Source organism: Carassius auratus, chromosome 25 (assembly GCF_003368295.1).
Source record: "Carassius auratus strain Wakin chromosome 25, ASM336829v1, whole genome shotgun sequence".
NCBI classification, from domain to species: Eukaryota; Metazoa; Chordata; class Actinopteri; order Cypriniformes; family Cyprinidae; genus Carassius; species Carassius auratus.
This window is the reverse complement of record NC_039267.1, coordinates 15,797,714-15,821,914: the sequence shown is the minus strand read 5'-3', so window position 1 is coordinate 15,821,914 and position 24,201 is coordinate 15,797,714. Positions and strand designations below refer to the sequence as shown.

The window sequence follows — 24,201 nt, the reverse complement described above, 5'->3', positions numbered from 1 at the left end:
CTTGCCCAGCGCCGCTGCACGGGATTACAGACCCTCCGGAGTCGAGTCAGGTTCCAGTGGTCTCTCCAGAGTCGAGTCAGGTTCCAGTTGACCCCCCAGAGTCGAGTCAGGTTCCAGTTGACCCCCCAGAGTCGAGTCAGGTTCCAGTTGACCCCCCAGAATCAATTCAGATTCCTGTTGACCTTCCAGAGTAGAGTCAGGTGCCCATTGACTTTACGGAGTCGAGTCAGGTTCCGGTTGACCTTCCAGAGTCGAGTCAGGTGCTCATGGACCCTCCAGAGTCAGGGTTAGTCACCGTTGACCTTTCAGAGTCAGGGTTAGTCACCGTCGACCCTCCAGAGTCAGGGTTGGTCACCGTCGACCCTCCAGAGTCAGGGTTAGTCACCGTCGACCCTCCAGAGTCAGGGTTAGTCACCGTCGACCCTCCAGAGCCAGGGCTAGTTCCTGTTGACCTTCCAGAGTCGAGTCAGGTGACCGTTGAATTTTCAGAGATGAGTGAGGTTCCGGTTGACCCTCCAGAGTCAGGGCTAGTCACCGATGACCCTCCAGAGTCAGGGCTAGTCACCGTTGACCCTCCAGAGTCAGGGCTAGTCACCGATGACCCTCCAGAGTCAGGGCTAGTCACCGATGACCCTCCAGAGTCAGGGCTAGTCACCGATGACCCTCCAGAGTCAGGGCTAGGTACCATGGACTTTCCAGAGACAAGGCTAGTCATCGTGTACCTTTCAGAGTTGGGTCAAGTCGCTGGTGATCTTCAAGGACTGAGTCAAGTCACAGGGGACCTTCAAGGACTGAGTCAAGTCACCGGGGACCTTCATGAACAGATGCAAGTCACCAATAATCTTCATGAGCAGAGCCAGGTCAGCACCGATCATCTGGAATCCATTAGAAACACCATAGGATTACCAGAGTTTCGTCCTCCCGTTGATCCGGCCGCACGGAAGGGGTGGTCTTCTGATCCGCCCTGGGGACTTTGTGGATCGACCACAAGGATGTGGTGGTATTCTGCTCCGCCCTGGGGGGCTTTCGCGCTGACCACAAGGATTGGTGGTCTACTGCTCCGCCCTGGAGGGCTTCCGCCTTGACCACAGGGGTGTGGTGCTCTGCTCCCTTAAATAAAGACTTACTCGCAATTGGTTCTCTCTCCGTGTTTCCTTGAATCCCGGTCGTGACAGATGCTACATTAACATTTTCATTTAGTTTATTTCAGTGTCCCGTTTTATCCCAATTAATCATTTAGAATAAGCAATATCAAAATTATTCAAATTCTATATCCTTTACACTTGACTACTTTCACATTGCCCTCTTTAGTTTACATTTAAATGCTTAACAGATCTGGTATTAACAAGTATTTCAGTGTAATTCAGTTCAACTTCTCAACTATATTTCTCCTCAATTGCTTTTTGTTACATTTCTCAAATCATAATTGACATTTACAAACCAGCAAGTGCATTCCTCAAGACAATTAGAAAAGGGGAGTCTCTGGAAAGTTCTAAAGATCCATCTGGAAATCTACAAGGTCCTTTTAGAAACTTACAAGACAACATGAGCTTCTCAGAAACTTTCTGTACATTTTTGTTTTTTATTGATTTTTGGTTTAGAATTAAATTATAATTTAAATAGTCCATTGCAAATTGTAATGTAATAGTTACAGTCAACAGTAACTTTAAGCATGGTTTTATCATCTACAACACTTTGGGAAACTTTGGTGCCTAAACTCTGGAATAACCTACCTAACATTGTTCGGGAGGCAGACACACTCTTGCAGTTTAAATCTAGATTAAAGACCCATCTCTTTAACCAGGCTTACACATAACATACTAATATGCTTTTAATATCCAAATCCGTTAAAGGATTTTTAGGCTGCATTAATTAGGTAAACCGGAACTGGGAACACTTCCCATAGCAACCAATGTACTTGCTACATCATTAGAAGAATGGCATCTACGCTAATATTAGTCTGTTTCTCTCTTATTCCGAGGTCATCATAGCCACCAGATCCAGTCTGTATCCAGATCCAGTACGTATAAAGACCAGATGGTGGATCAGCACCTAAAAGGACCTCTACATCCCTGGAAGACAGCGGAGACCAGGACAACTAGAGTCCCAGAAACCGATCCCCTGTAAAGACCTTGTCTCAGACGACCACCAGGACAAGACCACAGGAAACAGATTATTCTTCTGCACAATCTGACTTTGCTGCAGCCTGGAATTGAACTACTGGTTTCGTCTGATCAGAGGAGAACTGGCCCCCAACTGAGCCTGGTTTCTCTCAAGGTTTTTTTCTCCATTCTGTCACCGATGGAGTTTCAGTTCCTTGACGCCGTCGCCTCTGGCTTGCTTAGTTGGGGTCACTTCATTTACAGCGATATCGTTGACTTGATTGCAAATAAATGCACAGACACTATTTAACTGAACCGAGATGACATCACTGAATTCAATGATGAACTGCCTTTAACTGTCATTTAGCATTATTGACACACTGTTATCCTAATGAATGTTGTTCAGTTGCTTTGACACAATGTATTTTGTTTAAAGCACTATATAAATAAAGGTGACTTGACTTGACTTGACCTCATAGCTGGCTACGGAGCTGCACTCTGTCAAAGTTCTTCTTGTGTATAAATCTGTTGCATAAATCACAAAATGAATTTATTTTCATATGATCTTGCCAAAATAAACCAACCTGGTATTATCCATACAAAAGTCACTACACAGTCAGCATTTCACAAATGAAACAAATAAATCACTTCAAGGCGGTTAACTGGGAGCCATACAAAAAAAAAAAAAAAACATTTGTGTAGCTTTATACTTGGCATCACACTGATGTGTACAAAATAACTTACGGGGCACCAAATTATATGAGATATTTTATCAAACAACATACTTATCAATCCATTTCTAAATATAAAGTTTGTATGAATTGTGCAGAGAGCTTGAAATGTAAGAAGTTGAGTTTTGACTTGAAATGCACTCTTTTATGCATAGCCATATTCCTCATAAAGACATTCATGTAAATCCAGTTCTGATAATCAAAGATGTAGAATCAGAGCTGTTTTTAGCTCTTACTTTTCCTCATCCTTTTACTGCTTTGTTGTTCATGTAAGAAAGGGAAAGGGACTTTTCTTTCAAATTCACTTTAAATGTGCTTCAGGAAAACAGAATATAGTTTATTTTTTCTCAGGCCTGTCAGGTTCAGTGCTGATGTGAAGATTTTAATGATCACATCTGAATTGTGCGGTGACCAAATATCAGACACTAAACTTTCAACCCTTGCTTACAATAAACCCAAAGACCTTGATTAACTGATTCAGGAGTGTTTTATTAAAGTTAGTAGTAAACTCTAAGTTAAAAAAGTTATTAAACTTTAGGGGAGCTTGGCCCACAATGAGGATGTGAAACAAATGCCTTCGCGGTCCAGGGGCCCCAAGATTGGACTGAAAGTGTTCTTTAGCGTTGGGGATTAAAGGGGCAGGGGCTTGAATTTTTATCTGAACTTCTTCAAAGAACTAAAATATGCACGAGTAATGAAAAAACAGGGCAGCTGATTTTCATTTAGTGTGCTTTACTTGGGAGTCAGACATTCACTTTAAAATGCTATTTTCAGATGAAAACAATATTTCACCTTTTTTTAATAGAATTCATATAGTGTGACTGAGATATATAAAACAAATGCTTTGTTTCTTTGTGATTTTTAATACAATTTATTATATCTGTATGCAATAGAGAATAAAAACGTTGCCACATTATGATCATAATTTATATTTTATTAAAAAACTGAGCCCAATCACATAAATTATTCTGTCAATATATTTTTTTATATACAATTTGGAAATAACACAAGGTTTACATATGAAATTAACAGTTTAAATAGAAAGAGTGTTGCTTCTTTTAGACTGTTGTTCTTTTGTCCACTTTATCAATATGACTCTTCACCCAGGGGGTCTCTGGATCAACACAGAACTCTTTCCCTGCAATTGTCTGAAACCTGAGAGAAAAGACACAAAATAAGATATAGATCAAGGTTTGTTTGATGGAGTATCTCATTCAGATTAACTTTACAGTTTTAAAATGAGATAATGTTGATGACAATAGCGCGTCTGCCACAAATGCTGCTGGTCTTGGAGTAAGACACCACCTTATTCACAGGAATCTTCACTTTACTGAACTCTCCACAACACTTTGTGTTTTCCAAATCAATTGAAGAGGTTGCTGAAATATGGAGAAATAAGACAAAAGGTTTCAGTTTGATCATTTGGACACATTTTAAATCACGAGTTGCAACAAATGCAATACATTTTGTCTTGATTCAAAAATAAAAAAAAAATAAAAATGGAAAAGAGCTCTCACAGCTTGAAGTCATCTGCACAGAGCAGAAGATCACCAGAAACAGCAAACACATCAGGCTTCTCATTCTTCAAGATGTTTCTTCACACTGACAGAAAGAATCTGTAGAAGTTCTGTAGTGCGTCAAGCTTTCTGTTACACAGTTAAAAAAAGAATGAATAAAATAGTACTTAACAGCTTCATTTCATGAATTTAAATGTCCCTTTTTACCCCAATAAGTGTAATTTATAATCATCAGAATCAAATAATCAAATAATCAAATTATATTGCCTCTACACTTTATGAGTGTTTTGATTCCAAAAATTTCACAAGTCTGCACTTTTTTTTATTGCATACATAACAGATCATTGACTACCTCACTACTACCTTATTTTATGAAATAAATCTGTAAGTGTAATAACAGGAGAATATGAAGAAGCAGGAGAATTGCGTCCGCTCTGTCAGAGCTCTTCTCGTCTATAAAGCTGGTGCATAAATCACTCATTTATTTTCATCCTATATGATCTTGCCAAAATAAAAAAACCTTTGTATTGTCCATACAAATGTCACTACACAGTCAGCATTTCACAAGTGAAACACAAATAAAACTCTTCAAGACAGTGCACCAGAAACAACACAGACATCAGGCTTCTCATTCTTCAAGATGTTTCTGCACAATGACAGAAAGAATCTGTAGAAGTTCTGTAGAGCTTGAAGATCTCAGAGCTGATGTGTTCAGACGTATTCCTCGTAAAGACATTCAGACAGACCCATTTCTGAGGATCGAAATTGGTCTTAGTCAGTCATGTGTAAATGTTCAGAGTACTTTTCTTTCAGTTTCACTGAAAAAATGTTTCAGGAAAACACACAGCTTCCTCTTTTCAGGCCTGTCAAGCTCAGCATTCAATGAACAAAAGCAAAAGATTTTGATAAAATTTGAATTGAGCTTTCACCAAATATAAAATGCTTAACCTGGTCCCCTTCCTCACAAGTAAACCCTCAGACTTTGATCAACTGATTCAGTAGTGTTTAATTAAATAACTAAACTTGAGATGTAGGACCACTGGAAACAAGACTGAGAACCCTTGCTCTAAGAAAACACAAGCACCTCTTGTCTCTAGTGACACTTGTTGGTCTAATAGAGAAGTTAGAATAATTCAGCCAACAGTTAAAATGGTTATATAATATATATATATATATTAATTGTATTTTAGTATTTTTAAAATGATATGTAAAGTCCAACTTAAATCATATCAGTCCATTTTCTTTTTACAGTAGAGGTTTAGATCTGACAGTGGACTGTGATGCTCTGAAGTACTATTAGAGATACAGTAGGTGGCCAACCAAAATGTGCTTTCTGCCACCGCGAGTACCGGCACGTCTGTAAAGTGCATTTACAGCTTTTGACCGTTGAGTGGCGCTTTAACCACAAGTTATCAAACAAGCGCATCAAAGCACATTTTCACAAATAGACAACAGTTTTGCTTCGCTGATGTGTTACATTTGACGGCTGCAGTCAGGAAAATGAAAGAAAAACACTGTAGTTAAAATATTTGATATTAACAGATGACAGTTTAGTAATTATGAAATTATATGCATTTTTTAGAACGAATTCAAGCAGGATAAATGTCAAGCCTATGAGCCTGTGCTTGTATTTTCTCTAAGCTACACAGTATTAAACCATATTTTAGATTTGACACATTTAATAGGCGTGCAACAATATTTTTCTAATATGAATTATGTGTTATATTTTTCTAAAGAAATTAAGGTTTACTTTGCATTGTAGCATTAAAAGTGGTAGCCTATTTCAGTGAACTAGGCTACATGGATTAATATGCAAAATGTCAATATTAGTGTGGATTTAGTGCGCTGAGCTGTTGACAATTTTAAACCTGGGACATTCTCTGGACAAGACCTCACATGTTAGTATTGCAGGCCTTGAAGCTCAGCACGTGTATTTTTTTTCTTGATTTATTTATTAGAATAATATTTATTCAAACATTTGACCCTTATAACACACTGATGTTCTTCTGCTCCCCAGGGCAGTCTCTGGACAAAGACCTCTTTCCCTGCAATTAAGGAGAAAGAGTACAAAAAAATGTTGAGTAATTCATTCAGATTGACTTAGCAGTCTAGAAATGAAATGTTTGATTAACTGAAAGATGACATTGTTCATGACACTTCAGAATCACTGATAGTAGCTGAAGTATCACAAATTAAAAAAAAATTATGAATCTATTTGTTCGTGTGTAACCCAGTGTAATAATTTACAAAGTGTTTTTTATATATATATATATATATATATATATATATATATATATATATATATATATATATATATATACATATGTGCATTTCATAAATGTATATGGTTCTATGTTAATTAAGTTGATATTATTTAATTTTTGTATTTTTATATTTCTATTGTTTATCTAATCGTATTCACTTGTCCACGTTGTGTGTCCAATCTATGCTCTAGATTAAGGTGAAGGGGGCGGGAATAATTGAGGGCAAAGTTGAACGAGGAAGAATTGGGAGAGCACGAGGGAGAAGAGCGTGCGATCATCTGGTGTTATATTGTTTCACAAAATATATAGTGTAACTAATGCTATAATGTGTTACAATAGTTTATGTAGTTAAGGTGTTGTCGGAATGAGAACAGAAACTTATACTACAGAGACGGGTAAGAATTATTTATCCTCAAAATATTTCTGGTTGTGTTAATTCCAGCCTCTATTTACTAATACAGTGAATGGACTAATTATAGAGACTGAACAGTGTCTATCTTGCTCGGATGGATTGTGTGTTTTAGTTGTCGTCAGCGTGAGGATTCGTGGCAGTTTCAGATGAGGATGTTTACAGATGACTTGTGAGCTAACGTGAGTGCTCGGAATTCTTTTGGCCTTAAAGGCCATGTTGCAAGGTTAAATCTATAAGTCCAGGCTGAAGGCTTCATTAATTGTTGCAATACATTCTCATCCTTAAAATTCCTATTTACAAGGTTGTATTTTAAAGGCAAGACATGTTCCGAGATGTAACTAAGATTCTAGTTCAACTTGTCTTCCACTACCCTTACACATAAGGACAATTCAAATGCAAAAATACATAAATATATGTACAATTAATAATTTGAGTAGGCCTGTTCATATTCAAAACCATCTGTAACAACATGATGTTGCCATTAGATGCTATTTATTTAATTCATTATCTAATTAATCAATAATCCATCACAAGCTTTACATTTTTGATGATTATGTCCCCCAAAATATCATTTAAAACATAATTGTGCTCGATAAATAAAGCATTGAATAGACATTTCAAAAAGTAGCTAAAATATATTTATTTAGTTAGTTAATTAGTTTTGCTTTTCCTTTCACTTTTTATTTTTTTGAGTATTTGTAAAGTACTTTTCTTTCATATTCACTGAAAAAGCAAGCTTTGTCTTTTCCATGATCATAATAATAATAATAATTTAGTTTTCACCAAAACATAGGTGCTTAATCTTGACCCTTGAGTCACATATAAAACCTTGATTTACTGGTTACGATGTGCTCTCTATTTAAGACGATTGACCACCAGAAACAGGACTTAGAACCCAAGCTCTAAGAAAACTTTTTAGTCTAGTTTAGCTGTTTTACAGAACTAAAATATTCAAACATAACAACAGTAAAAGAATAGCTTTTCTTTCACAGTTAGTGGCATTAAGAAAAAAATTGTGATCTACTTTTGAGTTCATTGAAATTTTTATTTTTTATTCAGAGTAAAGCATTGTGTACTGGAAATGTACTGTAATATCAATACAAATTATTTAGTACGTTTTATCAAAATTTTCACATAATATTTTGTGTAGCCAACTTTCATCAGTAGATGGCAGTAATGGACTGCAGGAAAGTATCAGGTAAAGGGCTAAATAATCTTATATAGCTATATATGTGTGTGTGTGTGTGTGTGTGTGTGTGTGTGTGTGTGTGTGTGTGTGTGTGTGTGTATATATATATATATATATATACACATTAAGAGGGAAACGTGCTGCTGAAAACACGTTTGCATTTATGCATTTAGTGAATTTAGTATTTAAACAATCCAAGAATAAAAATCCACCAACAGAGGTCAATGAGTTTAAGAACAAAGGCAGTGTTTTTGTTGATGTTTTGTAAGAGCTGCTCCCTGGGGACCTTTACCATGAAGCTAGATTAGCTGGCTAGCCAGGTAAGTTTCAGGTGAGTTTGCACCAATCCTGGGTTTTAGGTACCACGTAAGTGGCTTGGCTTTTAGCGGCATTCGTTGCCATAGTAACTAACACTCCACGGCTAACCTGCTCCAGGGCAGGTTATGTTCTGGGTTCGAGATCTCAAACTAAAGTTGGACCAATCAGATGTGAGAGAAGTGACACATGTCTGACACAAAGTCGCTACAGTTTATCTTGCTCCAAATTAAAAGTCACTAATGCTAAAAAAAAAAAAAAAAAAAAAAAAGAAGAACTCTGGCTTTAGTCACTGAATCATTTTATGATTTATATAATTATTGTGATTCATTATTATTATTATTGTTATTATTATTGTTGTTGTTATTTATCTATTACACAGAAGCAATTTTAGTTTAACAGTCATCATAAATTGTTTATTTTAAATAAATTTTAATGTATACAGATAATGTTATATAAATATGCTGTAGTATTGTACTATTTAAAAAAATAAAAAATCTGACCTTACATGTTCAAGTCTGTATCCCTATTTATTTTCAATTGCATGAACTAAGTTTACAAGTTTCACTTGTGACTTCACTGATTTAGCAAGATTATTTATTTTATTTGTTTAAATTTGTAATATTCTTCAATCTCTTAACCTTTAGCAAAACCTTTAACCTTTAGTTTGATTCTTGCTGGGTCTCTCACCAGAAGTAAATCAAACTTGATTTGTGTTGCAAGACTCCTGATTGGCTGTTCACCAGTGATGTCACACATTCATGTGCACACGCTCCCCAAACTCAGGATCAAAGCCCGAGTTGACAGAAAGTTCATGAACAGCATCATGGTACCAACAGAGCCGGATTGGAAAGGTTTGGTTTTGTCAACTCAAAACTAATCCTGTAACTCTGAATTTGTTCAGCTACCTTCATGGTACAGGCCCCTGGACTCAGAGATGTTCAAGTCTGTGCTGCTGATAGAAACAAACATGTTTCTCACCATTACATTTCTGAAAACCACATGCATCTACACAAACACAGTAATCTTGCTTTCTTTTTTCCACCCAAAGCTGAAATCCACTCTAATATGAAGGTGTTCTGTTTGCTTACAAACTGTAGCCAAAGCTGAAGACTAATATCCACAACTGTTTAACACTTAAAGCATGTGGAAAATGATGAAAATATTAATTACACATACATTTAAGAATCTAAAATCCATTTACATACTTAATTTTCTCCCTAACATAAAATGCATTTAGTAACATTAGAATGTAGGTGTACAAATACATATAGGGTACAGTAATGTAACATTTCTCATAATTCTCATAAACATAATTTGTACCCCGAAGGTTGAAGATTTGAGTCAGTACAATGACTGATTAAACTACATTCAGCACAGAAGTGTATGAACATCTATATTGTATGCAGGCATTCAGGTGGACCCAAAATATGAATGCAACAAAAAACAGCAACGCTTATGTATTTCTACACACTAAAAAATGTTGGGTTAAAAATAACCCAACTATGGGTTTGTATAGCACCTTCCCATCTGTGGGTTATTTTAACCCAACCCATTGGGTTAAAATCCTGTTGGGTTAAGAATTACCCAAGTGAGCAGCTTCATTCTTCATTTTACTGTTCCGATCCGATAAATGGTCCGTGCGGCATTTCTAGCTTAATTCTAATGATTTTGTCAAACTTTCACATTTCACCAGACATTTTTATGAACTTTAAGTTATACTTGTGTACATTTTTTTTTGATAAACATAAAAATATCATACCATAATATTTTAACATGACTACAGTGCCAGAAGATGTGGGGTACACTTTCCAAGTGCAAAGAGCAATTAATATCAAAATTCAACATCACATTAGTTAAAAAGTAAGACCCCCCAGTTGGTCAAAAATTAAATTAGGAATAAAATTCCACAAAGGATGTTTATTCAAACAAAATTTTAACCAATTAATTTTGAGAGTGTTATTTAAGGTAAAGAAATCCAGAGATTTTTTAAGGTTTAAGGATCAGCTTTTAAGGGAATTTATGACAATAGATTTACAGATGTAGTTCACACGGTTCCATCATTTTTTTTTTATAAAATCTGATAGATAGACTTTACAGTTTTATTGTCTAGATATATGGTTGAAGCAATATAAGTTAATCTAAAATTCCTTCTGCCTTTGACAGAAGAAATCTACTGCTGAGGGACAGGTCCCTTAATAGCCAAAGATTAAATGTACTTTTTATCTTTTCAAATGCATGGTTAAAATTCAAGGAAACTCTATTTTGTTCACTTTTCGAAATGACAACCCCCAAGTAATTAACAGCTTCTTTAACTGGAATTCCATCCAAAGATAAAAGGGGAATGTTATTATTATATTTATATATAATATTATATTTATATATTTATATATTATTATTAATTATTAAGACTAATATTTCAATTGTTTTTTATATTAAGGTGATATTAAAGATATTAAACCTGAAGCATAAGAAAACAACTGTATATTTTGAATTGCCTTATGGACCTGGCTCGAGTTTTTTTAAAAACAAGGCTGTATCATCTGCTACTTGACTAATTAAAATACTTCTATGGGCAATATCAATTCCTTCTAGATTACTATCCTTAAAGGTGCCATCTGTCATGTCTGGCAAAAAAAAATCAAGTCATACTCCACATTCCATACCAGATGGGGGCAGTATGCCTCAATAAAGTGAATTGGTCTACTCTGGAGTAACAAACGAGAAACGGCATAGTCTCTATGCTCCGCCCCTACCTTCACAACAACACTACAGCCATAGCCAAAGCCTAAAAGAGGAAGTTTTGCCTCCAGAGGAACGTTGGGTGATGTCAAGTGATATTGAAACATGACATCTTCAAGCTACTCCCCTTCACCTTTACCAGTCAATATGTTCCTATTTGTTTTGTTCATATTACATTTTGAGTTGTATATACACATTATTTGAATTAAATAAATTTGACAGACAGCATTCTGTCAACATCATTAGTAAACATCAGACAGCTGATCAAATTGCTGACCTCATTTCTTTCAGGTCCATCAGGTCTCCAGCGATTAAAAGCAGTGCCGATGTTAATTTGATTTGTGATTCCGAGCGCGGTTGTTTCCCTGTAGCGGGTGGCGCTCTCTTCCCTGAACTGAAATGCTCAATGAACTTTCAATGAAAATATTGTGCTGTACTTTCCACATGATTGACATCAGGTTCAGGCACGCCGACAAGCTTTGTGAGTTATTCGTGTATTGCAGGTTGGCTGGTGGTTATGTTGCCCGCATACCGCCTCCCATGGCCGAAACTGGTATTACGACACCTGTCGGGCCGGGACTAGTAATGCTAATGCTAATTAAGGTTGATATCTCTGCAGCACTATAACTTGAAATTTTTTTGATGACATCATCGCCCTTATTTCTTCTCATTCTTTTGATGCATGTAGGTCATGTTTTGGATATTTTTACCTCAATTTTTGCACATGGCACCTTTAATGAAATGACATAAAGGCTTGAGCTACAATAAGGAAGAGATACACGGAAGCAGGATAGCCTTTCTGAATAGCCCTTTTTAAAATAAATTTCTGTGTAGTACCATGTCCTAATTTAACTGAGCTATTTTCCCCAGCATACCACGTATTCATGGCATTACAAAAATAGGGAGCTCTAAAAAAAAAAAAAAAATACACATATATATATATATATATATTGAAAGGATGCTTAAGTTTAGGTATTAAACAAATTACACCTTGCTTCATACTAACAGAAAGCCCAGAGCAATTTAAACTCTCTATATAATGTACACTTGCAGGAGGAATGGAGATAACAACTCAGAATATAACTTATAAAATTGAGTCGTTATCCCATCACTGCCAGACGATTTGTTATTTTCTGAATGTAAAATTGCTTCTTTAACCTCATCAATAGTAATTGCCGAGTCACATATTTTTTTTTTTATCACAGCTAATCGAATTAACATTACCAAGATGTTTACTGAAATTTAGATTTATAAATTTGAGTAAAACTTATAGCAAAATTGGGAAATTTCTATAGAATTGTCTGAGACAACCCCTCCGATATTTAATTGACAATTTGAATTATGCTTAGCCCTGTTTTTCTTAAGTTTAAAAAACTAGGAAGACATCTGTTCTCCATATTTAAGCCACTTTTTGCTTGACCTTATTAAAGCCCATTCTGCTCTCAATTTGTAAAAGTCATCCAGCTTAACTTGCAAATCAACTCAATAAAACTCTCTGACTATCGGACAGATTTTCAGATAAAGAAATTATAGTTTATTACCAAGATTTCACTAACAATATTAATTTCTTGAAAACATTTTATTTTAGCCAAATTAGCATTATATTTTCTGAGGTATTTCCCAATTTAATCTTTTAACAATTCCCAAATTGTACCAAATGAATTTTCTTGTTTAGCTTTGCTCTAATAAAAATCAACAAGTTTTACCAGCTCTGATCTACCTCATTATGATTAAGTAAAAAACGGACCATTTTCCAATAAGAAGAGCCCTTGTTAAATCTAGCTTCAGGAGAAAGCATAGTTTTAATAGAAACAGCCTTGTGATCTTTTAATGGCATTGCAGAACTATCAATAAAGAGTGTTATTATGAGAAACTTAGTTAATATTACGAGAAAGTTTCTCAAAATACAAGATACTATAAAACAACACACAACGTTTTTTTCAGACCTGTTAAGTTGAGCATTTCAGTAATTAAATCTGAACTGCACTGTCACCAAATATCGGGTGCTTAACCTTGACCCTTATACTCACATATAAACGAAAGACCTTGATTAACTGGTTTAGGTTTGTTTAATTAAAGTTTAATTAAATTAAAACACTAAACTTAAGATGAACCACCAGAAACCAGACAGAGAAAGTGAACAGAAGTGAGAAAGTGACATACAGCCAAGTAATGTGACCTATACTCAGAATTCATGTGCATTTAACCCATTCAAAGCCTTTCTCAAGGGCACCTAAGTTGTGGTTTTGCCAGCCCAAGACTCGAACACAACCTTAGGAGTCAAACTCTTTAATCACTATGCCACAACTTCCCTGCAGAACCCTTGCTCTAAGAAAACACAACCACTTCTGGTCTCTAGTGACACTTGTGGTCTAACAGAGAAGTAAGAATAATTCAGTCACCAGTTAAACTGATTCACAGAACTGAAATATGCAAATATAATAACAGGAAAAAGGACAGCTTCTCATTTGCAGTTAGTGTCTAGGAAAGATGATGCTGATCCAGTAGTAAGAAGTCCCCTGTTTCAGAGAAATCTTCACATTTGTGATTTCTCCACAACAGATTGATTGTGCCTCATCAATACTAAAACTGAAATATCTCAAATTAGAAAAATCTCATGTATCTATTTTTTCATGCACAAAAAAGACAAAGGTTTTTGAGAATATTGGTATCTATCTATATTTTCAAATCACCAAGTGCAACACTAAATTGCAACAAGTAAAGCTAAGAGCTAAATAAATAATCTGAAAATAAAAGAGTCCTCAAGATCATCTGCTCCGAGCAGAAGAGCACCAGAAACAGAAGACATCAGGCTTCCATAATTGTATCATTGATATTTTATTAAAGCAACTGAACCCAATAACATTAATTATTCTGTAAATAAAATATTGTATATACACAACGGGAATAGCACAATGTTTAAATATACAATATGAAATGCACATTTTAAATAGAAATAGTGTATCTTTTTTTAAACTCTGAGACTCTGAGTTTATGCTTTTGTAGCAGTTGTTGTTCTTTTGTCCACTGTTTCAATATGAGTCTTCACCCAGAGGGTCTTCGGATCAATACAGAACTCTTTCCCTGCAATTGTCTGAAACCTGAAAGGAAAGACACAAAATAAGATTTAGATCAAAGTTTGTTTAATGGTGTATCTCATTCAGATTAACTTTACAGTTTTAAAATGAGATAATATTGATGATACTCACACAATAGCGCGTCTGGCACAGCTGCTGCTGGTCTTGTAATAAGACACCACCTTATTCACAGGAACCTTCACTTTACTGAACTCTCCACAACAGATTGAGTTTGCCACATCTTCTGAAATGGGACCTGAAGTAGAAATAAGACAAAAGGTTTCAGTTTGATCATGTTGCCACATTTTAAATCACCAGTTGCAACAAATGCAATACATCTGGTCTTTCATTAAAAATTTATAATGGAAAAGAGCCCTCACCGCTTGAAGTCATCTGCACAGAGCAGAAGATCACCAGGAACAGCAAACACATCAGGCTTCTCATTCTTCAAGATGTTTCTTCACAATGACAGAAAGAATCAGTAGAAGTTCTGTAGAGCTTGAAGATCTCAGAGCTGTTGTGTCCAGAATAACGTCTGAGCATCCTCTTATACACACACTCAGATACATATTCCTTATAAACACATTCATGTAAATCCATTTCTGAGTATTAACACAAGACTGAGAGCTGTTTTAGTTCTTTCTTTTCCTCGTCCTTTTTCTGATTTGTTCATTTGAAAATGTGGAAAGCACCCTTCGTCAGAATCACTGAGAATGTACTTCAGAACAACAACACACAGCTTCTGCTTTTCCAAGACTGATGTCAAGCTCAACATTAAATTAACCAAATCTGAAAGTGTATGATCAAATCTGAACTGTGCTGTCATCAAATTTCAGGTGCTAAACCTTGACCCCTTACTCACATATAAACCCAAAGACTTTGATTAACTGATTCAAATGTGTTTGATTAAAGCAATAAGTGAAGATGTTTGATCACCAGACACAGGAGCAAGAACCCTGCTCTAAGAAAACACAACCACTTCTTGTTTCTAGTGACACTCATTGTATAATAGAGAAGTAAGAATTCAGCCACCAGTTAAACTGATTCGCAGAATTTTTTTTTCAAACAATTTATTTCGAACATTGTCATGTAGGTTAGGACAACAGTTGAACTGAATAAAAAATATATATATATAAATAATAATAATACATAAATGAACTCGAAGATAACTCAATACCCTTAAAAATACAGCAATAACATACTTGTCTCTATACTCTCAATGTCTATCAGTTCCACAAAAGAGTCTTTCCAGACTCTAAAAAGTTCTAGACTAGAACACTTTCCATATGAACCAAAATACATGAGTTTTTTTTTATTTAAAATCTTTTCTAAGGCAATGAATGAGGTTATTCCCTTTTTTTCATTGAGACACGCCAGTACTTTCTTCTTTTTTCCAGGAACATCCATTTACACATTTAGCTACCAGCAAACAGAGAGTTAACAACAATCTTTCATGTTTGGTGATTTAAAAATTCAGAGGACAAATATGTAATATACCCAACAAGAATCAAGAGGAATTATTTTACCAATGAGTTGACTTATCAATATTTTAACCCAAACACAATCAATATTTTAACCCAAACACAATGAACTTTAGTGCATTCCCACATGGAATAAAGTTCCCTGCTTTTGTGTAAATTTGTTGCTTATTTCAGGAATATTCGGGTTGAAGTGATGTAACTTAACTGGAGTCATATATTGTCTACTCTATTGTCTACAAATGAGTAATCATGGTCTGAGTTTGAGCTTTTAAACATTTTATTTGCCACTCTTGCTCAGTTAGAGTATATCAGTCTGCAGGATAGACCGCCATGCTTGAAATCTGGATTCTGAAATCTGAATTAAAATATGTAAATGTCATAACAGGAAAAGGACAGCTTTTCATTTACAGTTATAGACACTAAGACAAAAATGTTGAGACTGAGATCTACTTAAGGGGTTCCCATTCCTTTAAAATGTTAAAACGCACTTTGATCCGGTTGTGTGCATAAGTTCTCAAGAGGCCAAGTGTGAGTATTGCAGGCCCAAAATGAATGCAGTAGAAGATGAAAAATGTTCTTTTCATTAAGGTAATTTTATTATTTACATATTATGTAACAACTGAGCTCAAACCCATAAATCATTTACTTGTATTTTCAAATCACCAAGACCAACACTAAATTGCAACAAGTAAAACTAAGACTTACTTAAATAATCTGAAAATAAGTCTTAGCTGGGTACACACCAAAAGATAACCGGGCTGATTTTGAGCTGATTTCCCCCCTTCCGACAATCCTAGCTATGTCCCGATTAGCTTGATGGTTCTACAGATGATCTTATCAGATTTTCCCTTGGTGTGAGGTGTGTTAAGAGTGTCTGAACCTGATCGAAACAACATCAAAGCCGCCCCGATCACGAATCGTAAATATTCAACATTTAATATTTACAATCAGAAATCCTGATGAGTGGGGGAACCCCGAGGACAAACGTGCGCACGCTCTGGAGATTATCACCTGAAACTAAAAAATATCCAATCAGAACGTGATATGATGGAAGTCGGAAGCAGTCATGATGCAGCACAAAGAGAAATTGATGTGGACAGAGGAGATGGAGGATCAGCTTGTTGATTTGTGGCAACAGAACAAATGTTTATACAACGTGGTGTGTATAAAATCATTCCAAACAGTATCATTGCAATTTCTTCCAGCATCCTCCATGCTAATTCTGAAGTCTCACAAGATTCTGCGAGATTTCCTGTGTTCACAGTCGAAACCCTGGTTGAAAATCTGTTTGTGTGTGGTGTGCTGTCTTTGTCACATCATGGCACACCACACACTATAGGAGCAGAACGGTTAAATCTAGCATTTTTTATCCTCATGTTTGTGGCCTATCACATTTTTTTAATCTTATAAGATTTAAAAAATCTTTTGGTGTGTAACCAGCATTATTTAACAAAAAGAGCCCTCATCACATGAGGTAATCTGGTCAGAGCTGGAAAAACACCAGACTACACAGTTACAAAAACGTGAATAAAATAGTACTTAATAGCACATAACATTTTCATTTCATTTATTTCAGTGTCCCTTTTTACCCCAATCAGTTTAATTTAAAATAATCTGTATCAAAAATATTCACATTCTTTTGCCACTACACTTCATTACAGTCACATCGCCTTTTTTAGATTACATTTGAATGCTTAACAGATCTTGTATTAACAATTATTTCAATATTTAGCAATTCAACTATATTTCATATATTTCAGTTTTTCTCAGTTTCTTTGATATATTTCTCAAATCATCTTTGACATTTACAAACCAGCAAGTGCATTTCTCAAAATAACTCGTAGAGGGGAGTCTCTGGAAATTTCTTAAGATCCATCTGGAAATCTACAAGGTCCTTTTAGAAACTCACAAGACAACATGATCTTCTCAGAAACTTTCTGCAAATATTTTTTTTTTTTTTTTTTTTTTTGCTTTTGTTTTGGATACAATTATAATGCAAACCATCCGTTGCTAACTCTAATCTTTAATCCAACATTGGACAAGAATTGTAAGCATGGTTTTATCTTCTGTAATACTTTGGGATAACTTTGCATGCATTCCAGCATAATTTCATATTTTATCTTTGTCACTGAAAGTCTATCAGACTGAAAACCTCCACCATTAGATGCCAGAATATGACTGTTGGACAGCACCATGAAAGATATGTATCAAAAGTAGGGTTGTGAATCTTTGGGAAAGCAGTGATGTGATTCGATTCAAGATTCATAGGTTTTCGATTCAATTCAAGAAAGATTTTTGCAAATTTATTCCATTCGATTCACAATTAAATTTGATTCGATTAGGTTATAACGATTCAATTCTGCATTCTTTAAGTGCATTCACAGGATTATTTAAATGTTTCCCCTAAAATCTTTACATGCTTAGTCAGGCGGCAAATTACACAGCAGCTTTTATGGTTAGAGAACCATAGCTTAGGAAAAAAAAAAAAAACTTTTGTCCATAGTTAAATGCTAGTTTAATGATGCGACATGGCATACGTAGAAATGTACTGTATGTAAGATTTAAAAAAAGAGCTGAATGAGAATTATGTATAGACTAACATTTTGTCACACCAGGGGTGTAGCTATCATTTCAGAAGTGACAGAATTGTCAAATACAATCATTTTATGAATGTAGCCTATGTATTTTCATAATTATAAAAATTTTTATACAAGGAATTTTCTTCTTTTTTATTACTTTTAATTAGCTGTAAGAAATCAAATACACTACTGGACAATAATCAATCAATTTGTAATCAATATATTTTTTTTTCTAATGGCAATTTTAGGCTACATTTAATTAGAAATTATTTTAATTTTCTGTACAAAATAAGGTAGAAAATATACTTTATAGTTTATGTTCTGTAATAAATTATATGTCAATTAGCACTGCATCATTCATAATTTTATTTATTGTTTTTTTTTTTACGTTTCATCAGTTCAATCTGCTTTTATTCAGTTTAGCTGCAGATAAAGTCTTGCACGTCTATAAGAGCGAAATCACTTCTCTTTCAGTGTGAAAACTTCTCATCTCATTTTCACAAATAAAATGCTGTAACTTTTCATCTCCATCAGCGAATGATGATCCTGAGAGAAAATGCGCCAGATGTCTGTTTGTCTGATTATATGTTGTCAGTGTATATTATTTGATATATTTCATTGTATATACATGTATTATTAGTGTGGTTGATATCGTTATACACTTATCAGTGCACGGACTGTTTATTTATTTCACTAGCTAACTAATGGTAGGCTTCTAATTAGGGGCTAGGTTGAAGTCTGCTTTTCGATTTTAATCATTTCTCATTGTTACAGTGATCTCAGCGTAAATCCTGAAAATCACTAGATACTGTTTTCACTTGATGCATGAACAAAATTTAATGAAACATAAAAAAAATCACAGACAGTTTTGTTACTTGTGACATGAAACAAAGTGTCAGATTTAAGATTTTGTCAATTATATCACTAAAGTGAAAGTTATGTATTGTAAAAGATCATTTTAGCGCCGCAGTACAAGCAGTAGTGCAGAACTCACATGAAGCATCATCTCTTTCTCTTTACTTCTAGTTAGTTACTTACCACAGCAAATAAACATGAACCATCATCAGAAGTGTTGAGAGAAATGAACATTATACAGGAATTAATCACATCTCATTGTATAGTTCAGTTCAGAGTTTCAAGACGTCAAAGAAATTGCTTGTAAACAATGTCACAGAAATCCATTGAGTATAAACTCTAAACTTGTTACTTAAATAGAAAAAAATTTATAAAAAGGGTAATTTTGCTAAATATGTGCCCTTAGATGACATTCATTATATTTTTTACTCAACCTGATCTTCAATATGTAATGTAATGTCATTTTGAATAAATTAGTTTTAAATAACGAGTAATGACATCCACTGTTTACATTTTTTGTATTTCAGCAAATTGGAGAAGAAAAATAATATCATTAAAAAATTATATATATATATATATATATATATATATATAAACAGATTAACACGCTATTTAAATGTTTCTTTAAAAATCACTGTAATATACTAATGTACCAATTGACAGGGTTTATTAGATGCAGCATTAGTTGAGCAATATTTATAACTCCGCTTTAGCTTCATGTCTGAGTAAATCAGTGACTAATGTTGTGTTTTGGGGATCTTGTTGTTCTGCATGTTTTTAGAATGAAAATTAAAATTAACTGCAATTACATCCCGAGGGGCTTAAGTATCTCCTGAATGAAGACAGACACTCATTAAAGTAAATGTGGTAAGTGTATGTCAACCTGCTCTTTTTACATTATAAATGTCTTATGGATATAACATTGATAGTTATGTAAATTTTCTTATTGTCATCACAGTCTCGCTTTGCCCATGTGTGTTTATTATGCAGAAAATTAGCTTATTTTTATGCAGAAAATTAGCTTATTTTTCATTTGATAAAACTCATTATCTCTAAGTAGGTAACTAAGTTAGTATGAAAACTTGAATGTTGGTAACTGTTTTACAAGTTCAGTCAACTTAAAGATTGAAGATCATTGAATTAAAAAAAAAATATCTTCTCCTTCAGGTAGAATAGTTCAGAATAACTGGCTATACGTTTAATTCTTATTTTATACTGACAGGCCCAAAAAGATCACTGTCTATATTTAAATGAAAAGAAAATACCAAATTGAAGTGAAGTGATTCATATGTTTCTGGCATGTTGTGTGTTTGATGACAATTCTTTAAACCCTAACTGATGCAGAGTGTAGCCTTAACTGATGCAGAATGTATTTCAACAACCAGGTTAGAAGTCGTATCCATGTCTATATTCCAGGATAATAATGACAAGATTCATCTGGCTCAAACTGTGAAAGATTGTCCACCACAGAGTCAACTTTACATAGCCTGTGCAGAAAGGAGTTGCACACTCTAATATTTCATTGGACCACCTATAGCTGTCATAAAATTGTGCTTTGTTGCGGCATTGTTTAAACAACATTATGCAACATCATAACATTAACTTTTTAACATAGGGTTTTTTTTTTTTTTAGTTTTTTTTTTTGCCTGGATCTTGTATAACTAGACAATAGGAGAGTCTAGCCACTCTGTAAAGTCGAGTTCAGCTCAGGACTGGTGATCAATTCATACAGTCTACATGAAAATGATTCCTCATGCTCACTGAAGCACTATTTCACAAATTGAGCTAGATGAATTTTGTTGTTGTCGTCAAATTTTTGTACTGGAGTCAATTTAATTGTTTAAAAGTTTAAAATGCAGAATGTTCCTTTTGTACCTACTTGTTTCATTTACATAGGGTTGGCAAATTTGCCTCACATAAAGTTTATTCGTTTGTTTAGGTTAAAAGTATGTAATCAAAATGGATGGGAAATGTATGTATGCAATTGAAATACATAAATCTTAAGAAATATTTTTTGAGTGTAGTAGCAGCTGTCAATGCAGCAGAAGTTTATTCTGTAGCAAATATTTTTTTAGCATTAGATTCTGTAGTTGTTGTTTTTCTAGCATTAGATTCTGTAGCAGTTGTTCTTTTGTCCACTTTATCAATATGACTCTTCACCCAGGGGGTCTCTGGATCAAAGCAGAACTCTCTCCCTGCAATTGTCTTAAACCTGAAGGGAAAAACATAAATATGATTTAAGTCAAATACTTCAGAAGAGTGTCTTTACTTTGTAATTTGAAAATGAAGTAATAGTTAAGATGACACTCACACAATAGCGCGTCTGGCACAGATGCTGCTGGTCAAATAGTAAGACATGACTTTATTCACAGGAATCTTCACTTTACTGAACTCTCCACAACACTTTGGGTTTCCCACTTCAATTGCCAGGTTACCTGAAATATGAAAATATGTGAAATATGAAAAATATCTGTATTCATGCAAAAATATTATTATAACAATATTATAATATTACTGTTATAACAATATTTTTAAATCACCAAATGCAACTATAAATTCCATAAATATTCTGAAAACAATACATTTGTAATTTTGTCTTAATTCAAAAAAGAGCTCTCACCGCTTGAAGTCATCTGCACAGAGCAGAAGATCACGAACAGCAAACACATCAGGCTTCTCATTCTTCAAGATGTTTCTTCACAATGACAGACAGAATCAAAAGGAAGTTCCAGAGCTTCAAGCTTTTTTGTTACAAAATAATGAATAAAATAGTTCTTAACATCTTCATTTCATGAATTTCAATGTCCCTTTTTACACTAATAAGTCTAATTTATAATAATCACAATCAATAATAATATTATTATCCCTCTACACTTTATTACACTCACATTGCCTTCTTTAGTTTATATTTGAATGCGTAACAGATCTGGTATTAACAAGTATTCAGTATTCAATTCAACTATATTTCACATATCACAGTTTTTCTCAGTCACTTTGGTACATTTATCAATTCATCCTTAACATTTGCAAACCAATAAGTGCATTTCTCAAGACAATTCATACAAACAGCATCACACAATGGTTTACCAAAAGCCTGTTAATTGCTCAAAATCCTTAGTTCTTCTCTCAAAAGCTAATATTTATATCAATGAATATATCAGTGCCATCAGAATGACAAGTCATTACTCTGATAGTATTTCCTGATGCAAACTGTTGCAGTGTTTTGATTCCAAAAACTGCACAACTCTGCACTTTTTTCTGTCTTTCATACATAACAGATCATTGCCTACCTCACTATACCTTATTTTATGAAGTACATCTATAAGTGTAATAACAGGAGAATATGAAGAAGCAGGAGAATTGCGTCCGCTCTGTCAGAGCTCTTCTCGTCTATAAAGCTGGTGCATAAATCACTCATTTATTTTCATCCTATATGATCTTGCCAAAATAAACTAACCTTTGTATTGTCCGTACAAAAGCCACTACACAGTCAGCATTTCACAAGTGAAACACAAATAAAACTCTTCAAGACAGTGCACCAGAAACAACACAGACATCAGGCTTCTCATTCTTCAAGATGTTTCTTCACAATGACAGAAAGAATCAGTAGAAGTTCTGTAGAGCTTGAAGATCTCAGAGCTGATGTGTTCAGACGTATTCCTCGTAAAGACATTCAGACAGACCCATTTCTGAGGATCAACATTACATGAGAGTAGTTTTTAGCTCTTCCTTTTTTCTGCTTTGTCAGTCATGTGAGCATGTTCTGAGTTTTATTTCAGATTCACTGAAAACATGTTTGAGGAAAACACACAGCTTCCTCTTTTCAGGCCTGTCAAGCTCAGCATTCAATGAACAAAAGCAAAAGATTTTGATAAAATTTGAATTGAGCTTTCACCCAATATCAGGTGCTTAACCTGGTCCCCTTCCTCACAAGTAAACCCTCAGACTTTGATTAACTGATTCAGTTTAATTAAAGCACTAAACTTGAGTGTTGGACCACTGGAAACAAGACTGAGAACCCCTGCTCTAAGAAAACACAATCACCTCTGGTCTCTAGTGACACGTGTTGGTCTAATAGAGAAGTTACAATAATTCAGTCACCAGTTAAACTGATTCACAGAATTAAAATATGCAAATATGATGAGGGGAAACTGCAGTTTTACATATTATTTTGAGTCTGACTGAAAGAGCAATGTCTTTTTAAAATGACATGTAAAGTCTAACTTAAATCATATCAGTCCATTTTCTTTTTACAGTAGAGGTTTATATGTGACAGTGGACTGTGATGCTCTGAAGTACTATTAGAGATACAATAGGTGGCCAACCAAAATGTGCTTTCTCCAACCGCGAGTACCACCTCCGGTGCGTCTGTAAAGTGCATTTACAGCTTTTGACCGCTGAGTGGCGCTTTAACCACAAGTTATCAAAGAAGCGTTTATTTATCTATTTATTTTCACAAATAGACAACAGTTTTGCTTCGCTGATGTGTTACATTTGACGGCTGCAGTCAGGAAAATGAAAGAAAAACACTGTAGTTAAAATATTTGATATTAACAGATGACAGTTTATAACTTATGAAATTATGTGCATTTCTTACAATGAATTCAAGCAAGATAAATGTGAAGCTTATGAGCCTGTGCTTGTATTTTCTCTAAGCTACACAGTATTAAACCATATTTTAGATTTGACACATTTGATAGGTGTGCAGTATTATTTCTATAATATGAATTATGTTTTATATTATTCTAAAGAAATTGTGGTTTACTGCATCATAGCATTAAAAGTGGTAGCCTATTTTATTGAGCTATAGCTACATGGATTAAAATGCTAAAATGTCAATAGTAGTGTGGATTTAGTGGATTTAGTGTGCTGAGCTGTTGACATTTTTAAACCTGGGACATTCTCGTACACTTGCTTTCTGTTGTGTGGATGTTATC

The 24,201-nt window shown here is 34.5% G+C and overlaps 2 protein-coding genes and 1 long non-coding RNA gene across 3 annotated transcripts in view; all 3 read right to left on the bottom strand.

Annotated features, from left to right (window-relative positions):
* Positions 1 to 22,009, bottom strand: part of LOC113043506 (uncharacterized) — a 34,420-nt gene extending 12,411 nt beyond the window's left edge. The window contains exon 1 of the long non-coding RNA XR_003275741.1: positions 21,885 to 22,009. This is a non-coding gene — a long non-coding RNA (uncharacterized LOC113043506). The remainder of the gene's footprint in view (positions 1 to 21,884) is intronic.
* On the bottom strand, positions 3,600 to 22,709 carry LOC113043505 (monocyte chemotactic protein 1B-like). Its single transcript, XM_026202939.1, has 4 exons — positions 22,565 to 22,709; positions 4,351 to 4,479; positions 4,089 to 4,212; positions 3,600 to 3,988 (listed from the first exon to the last, which is right to left on the bottom strand). Exons 2-4 carry the CDS (start codon positions 4,412 to 4,414, stop codon positions 3,892 to 3,894), a joined length of 285 nt encoding a protein of 94 aa, XP_026058724.1. The 5' UTR covers positions 4,415 to 4,479; positions 22,565 to 22,709; the 3' UTR covers positions 3,600 to 3,891.
* LOC113043504 (monocyte chemotactic protein 1B-like) lies at positions 14,162 to 14,948 on the bottom strand. Its single transcript, XM_026202938.1, has 3 exons — positions 14,730 to 14,948; positions 14,482 to 14,605; positions 14,162 to 14,373 (listed from the first exon to the last, which is right to left on the bottom strand). Exons 1-3 carry the CDS (start codon positions 14,791 to 14,793, stop codon positions 14,265 to 14,267), a joined length of 297 nt encoding a protein of 98 aa, XP_026058723.1. The 5' UTR covers positions 14,794 to 14,948; the 3' UTR covers positions 14,162 to 14,264.
* Positions 22,710 to 24,201: the final 1,492 nt, after the last annotated feature.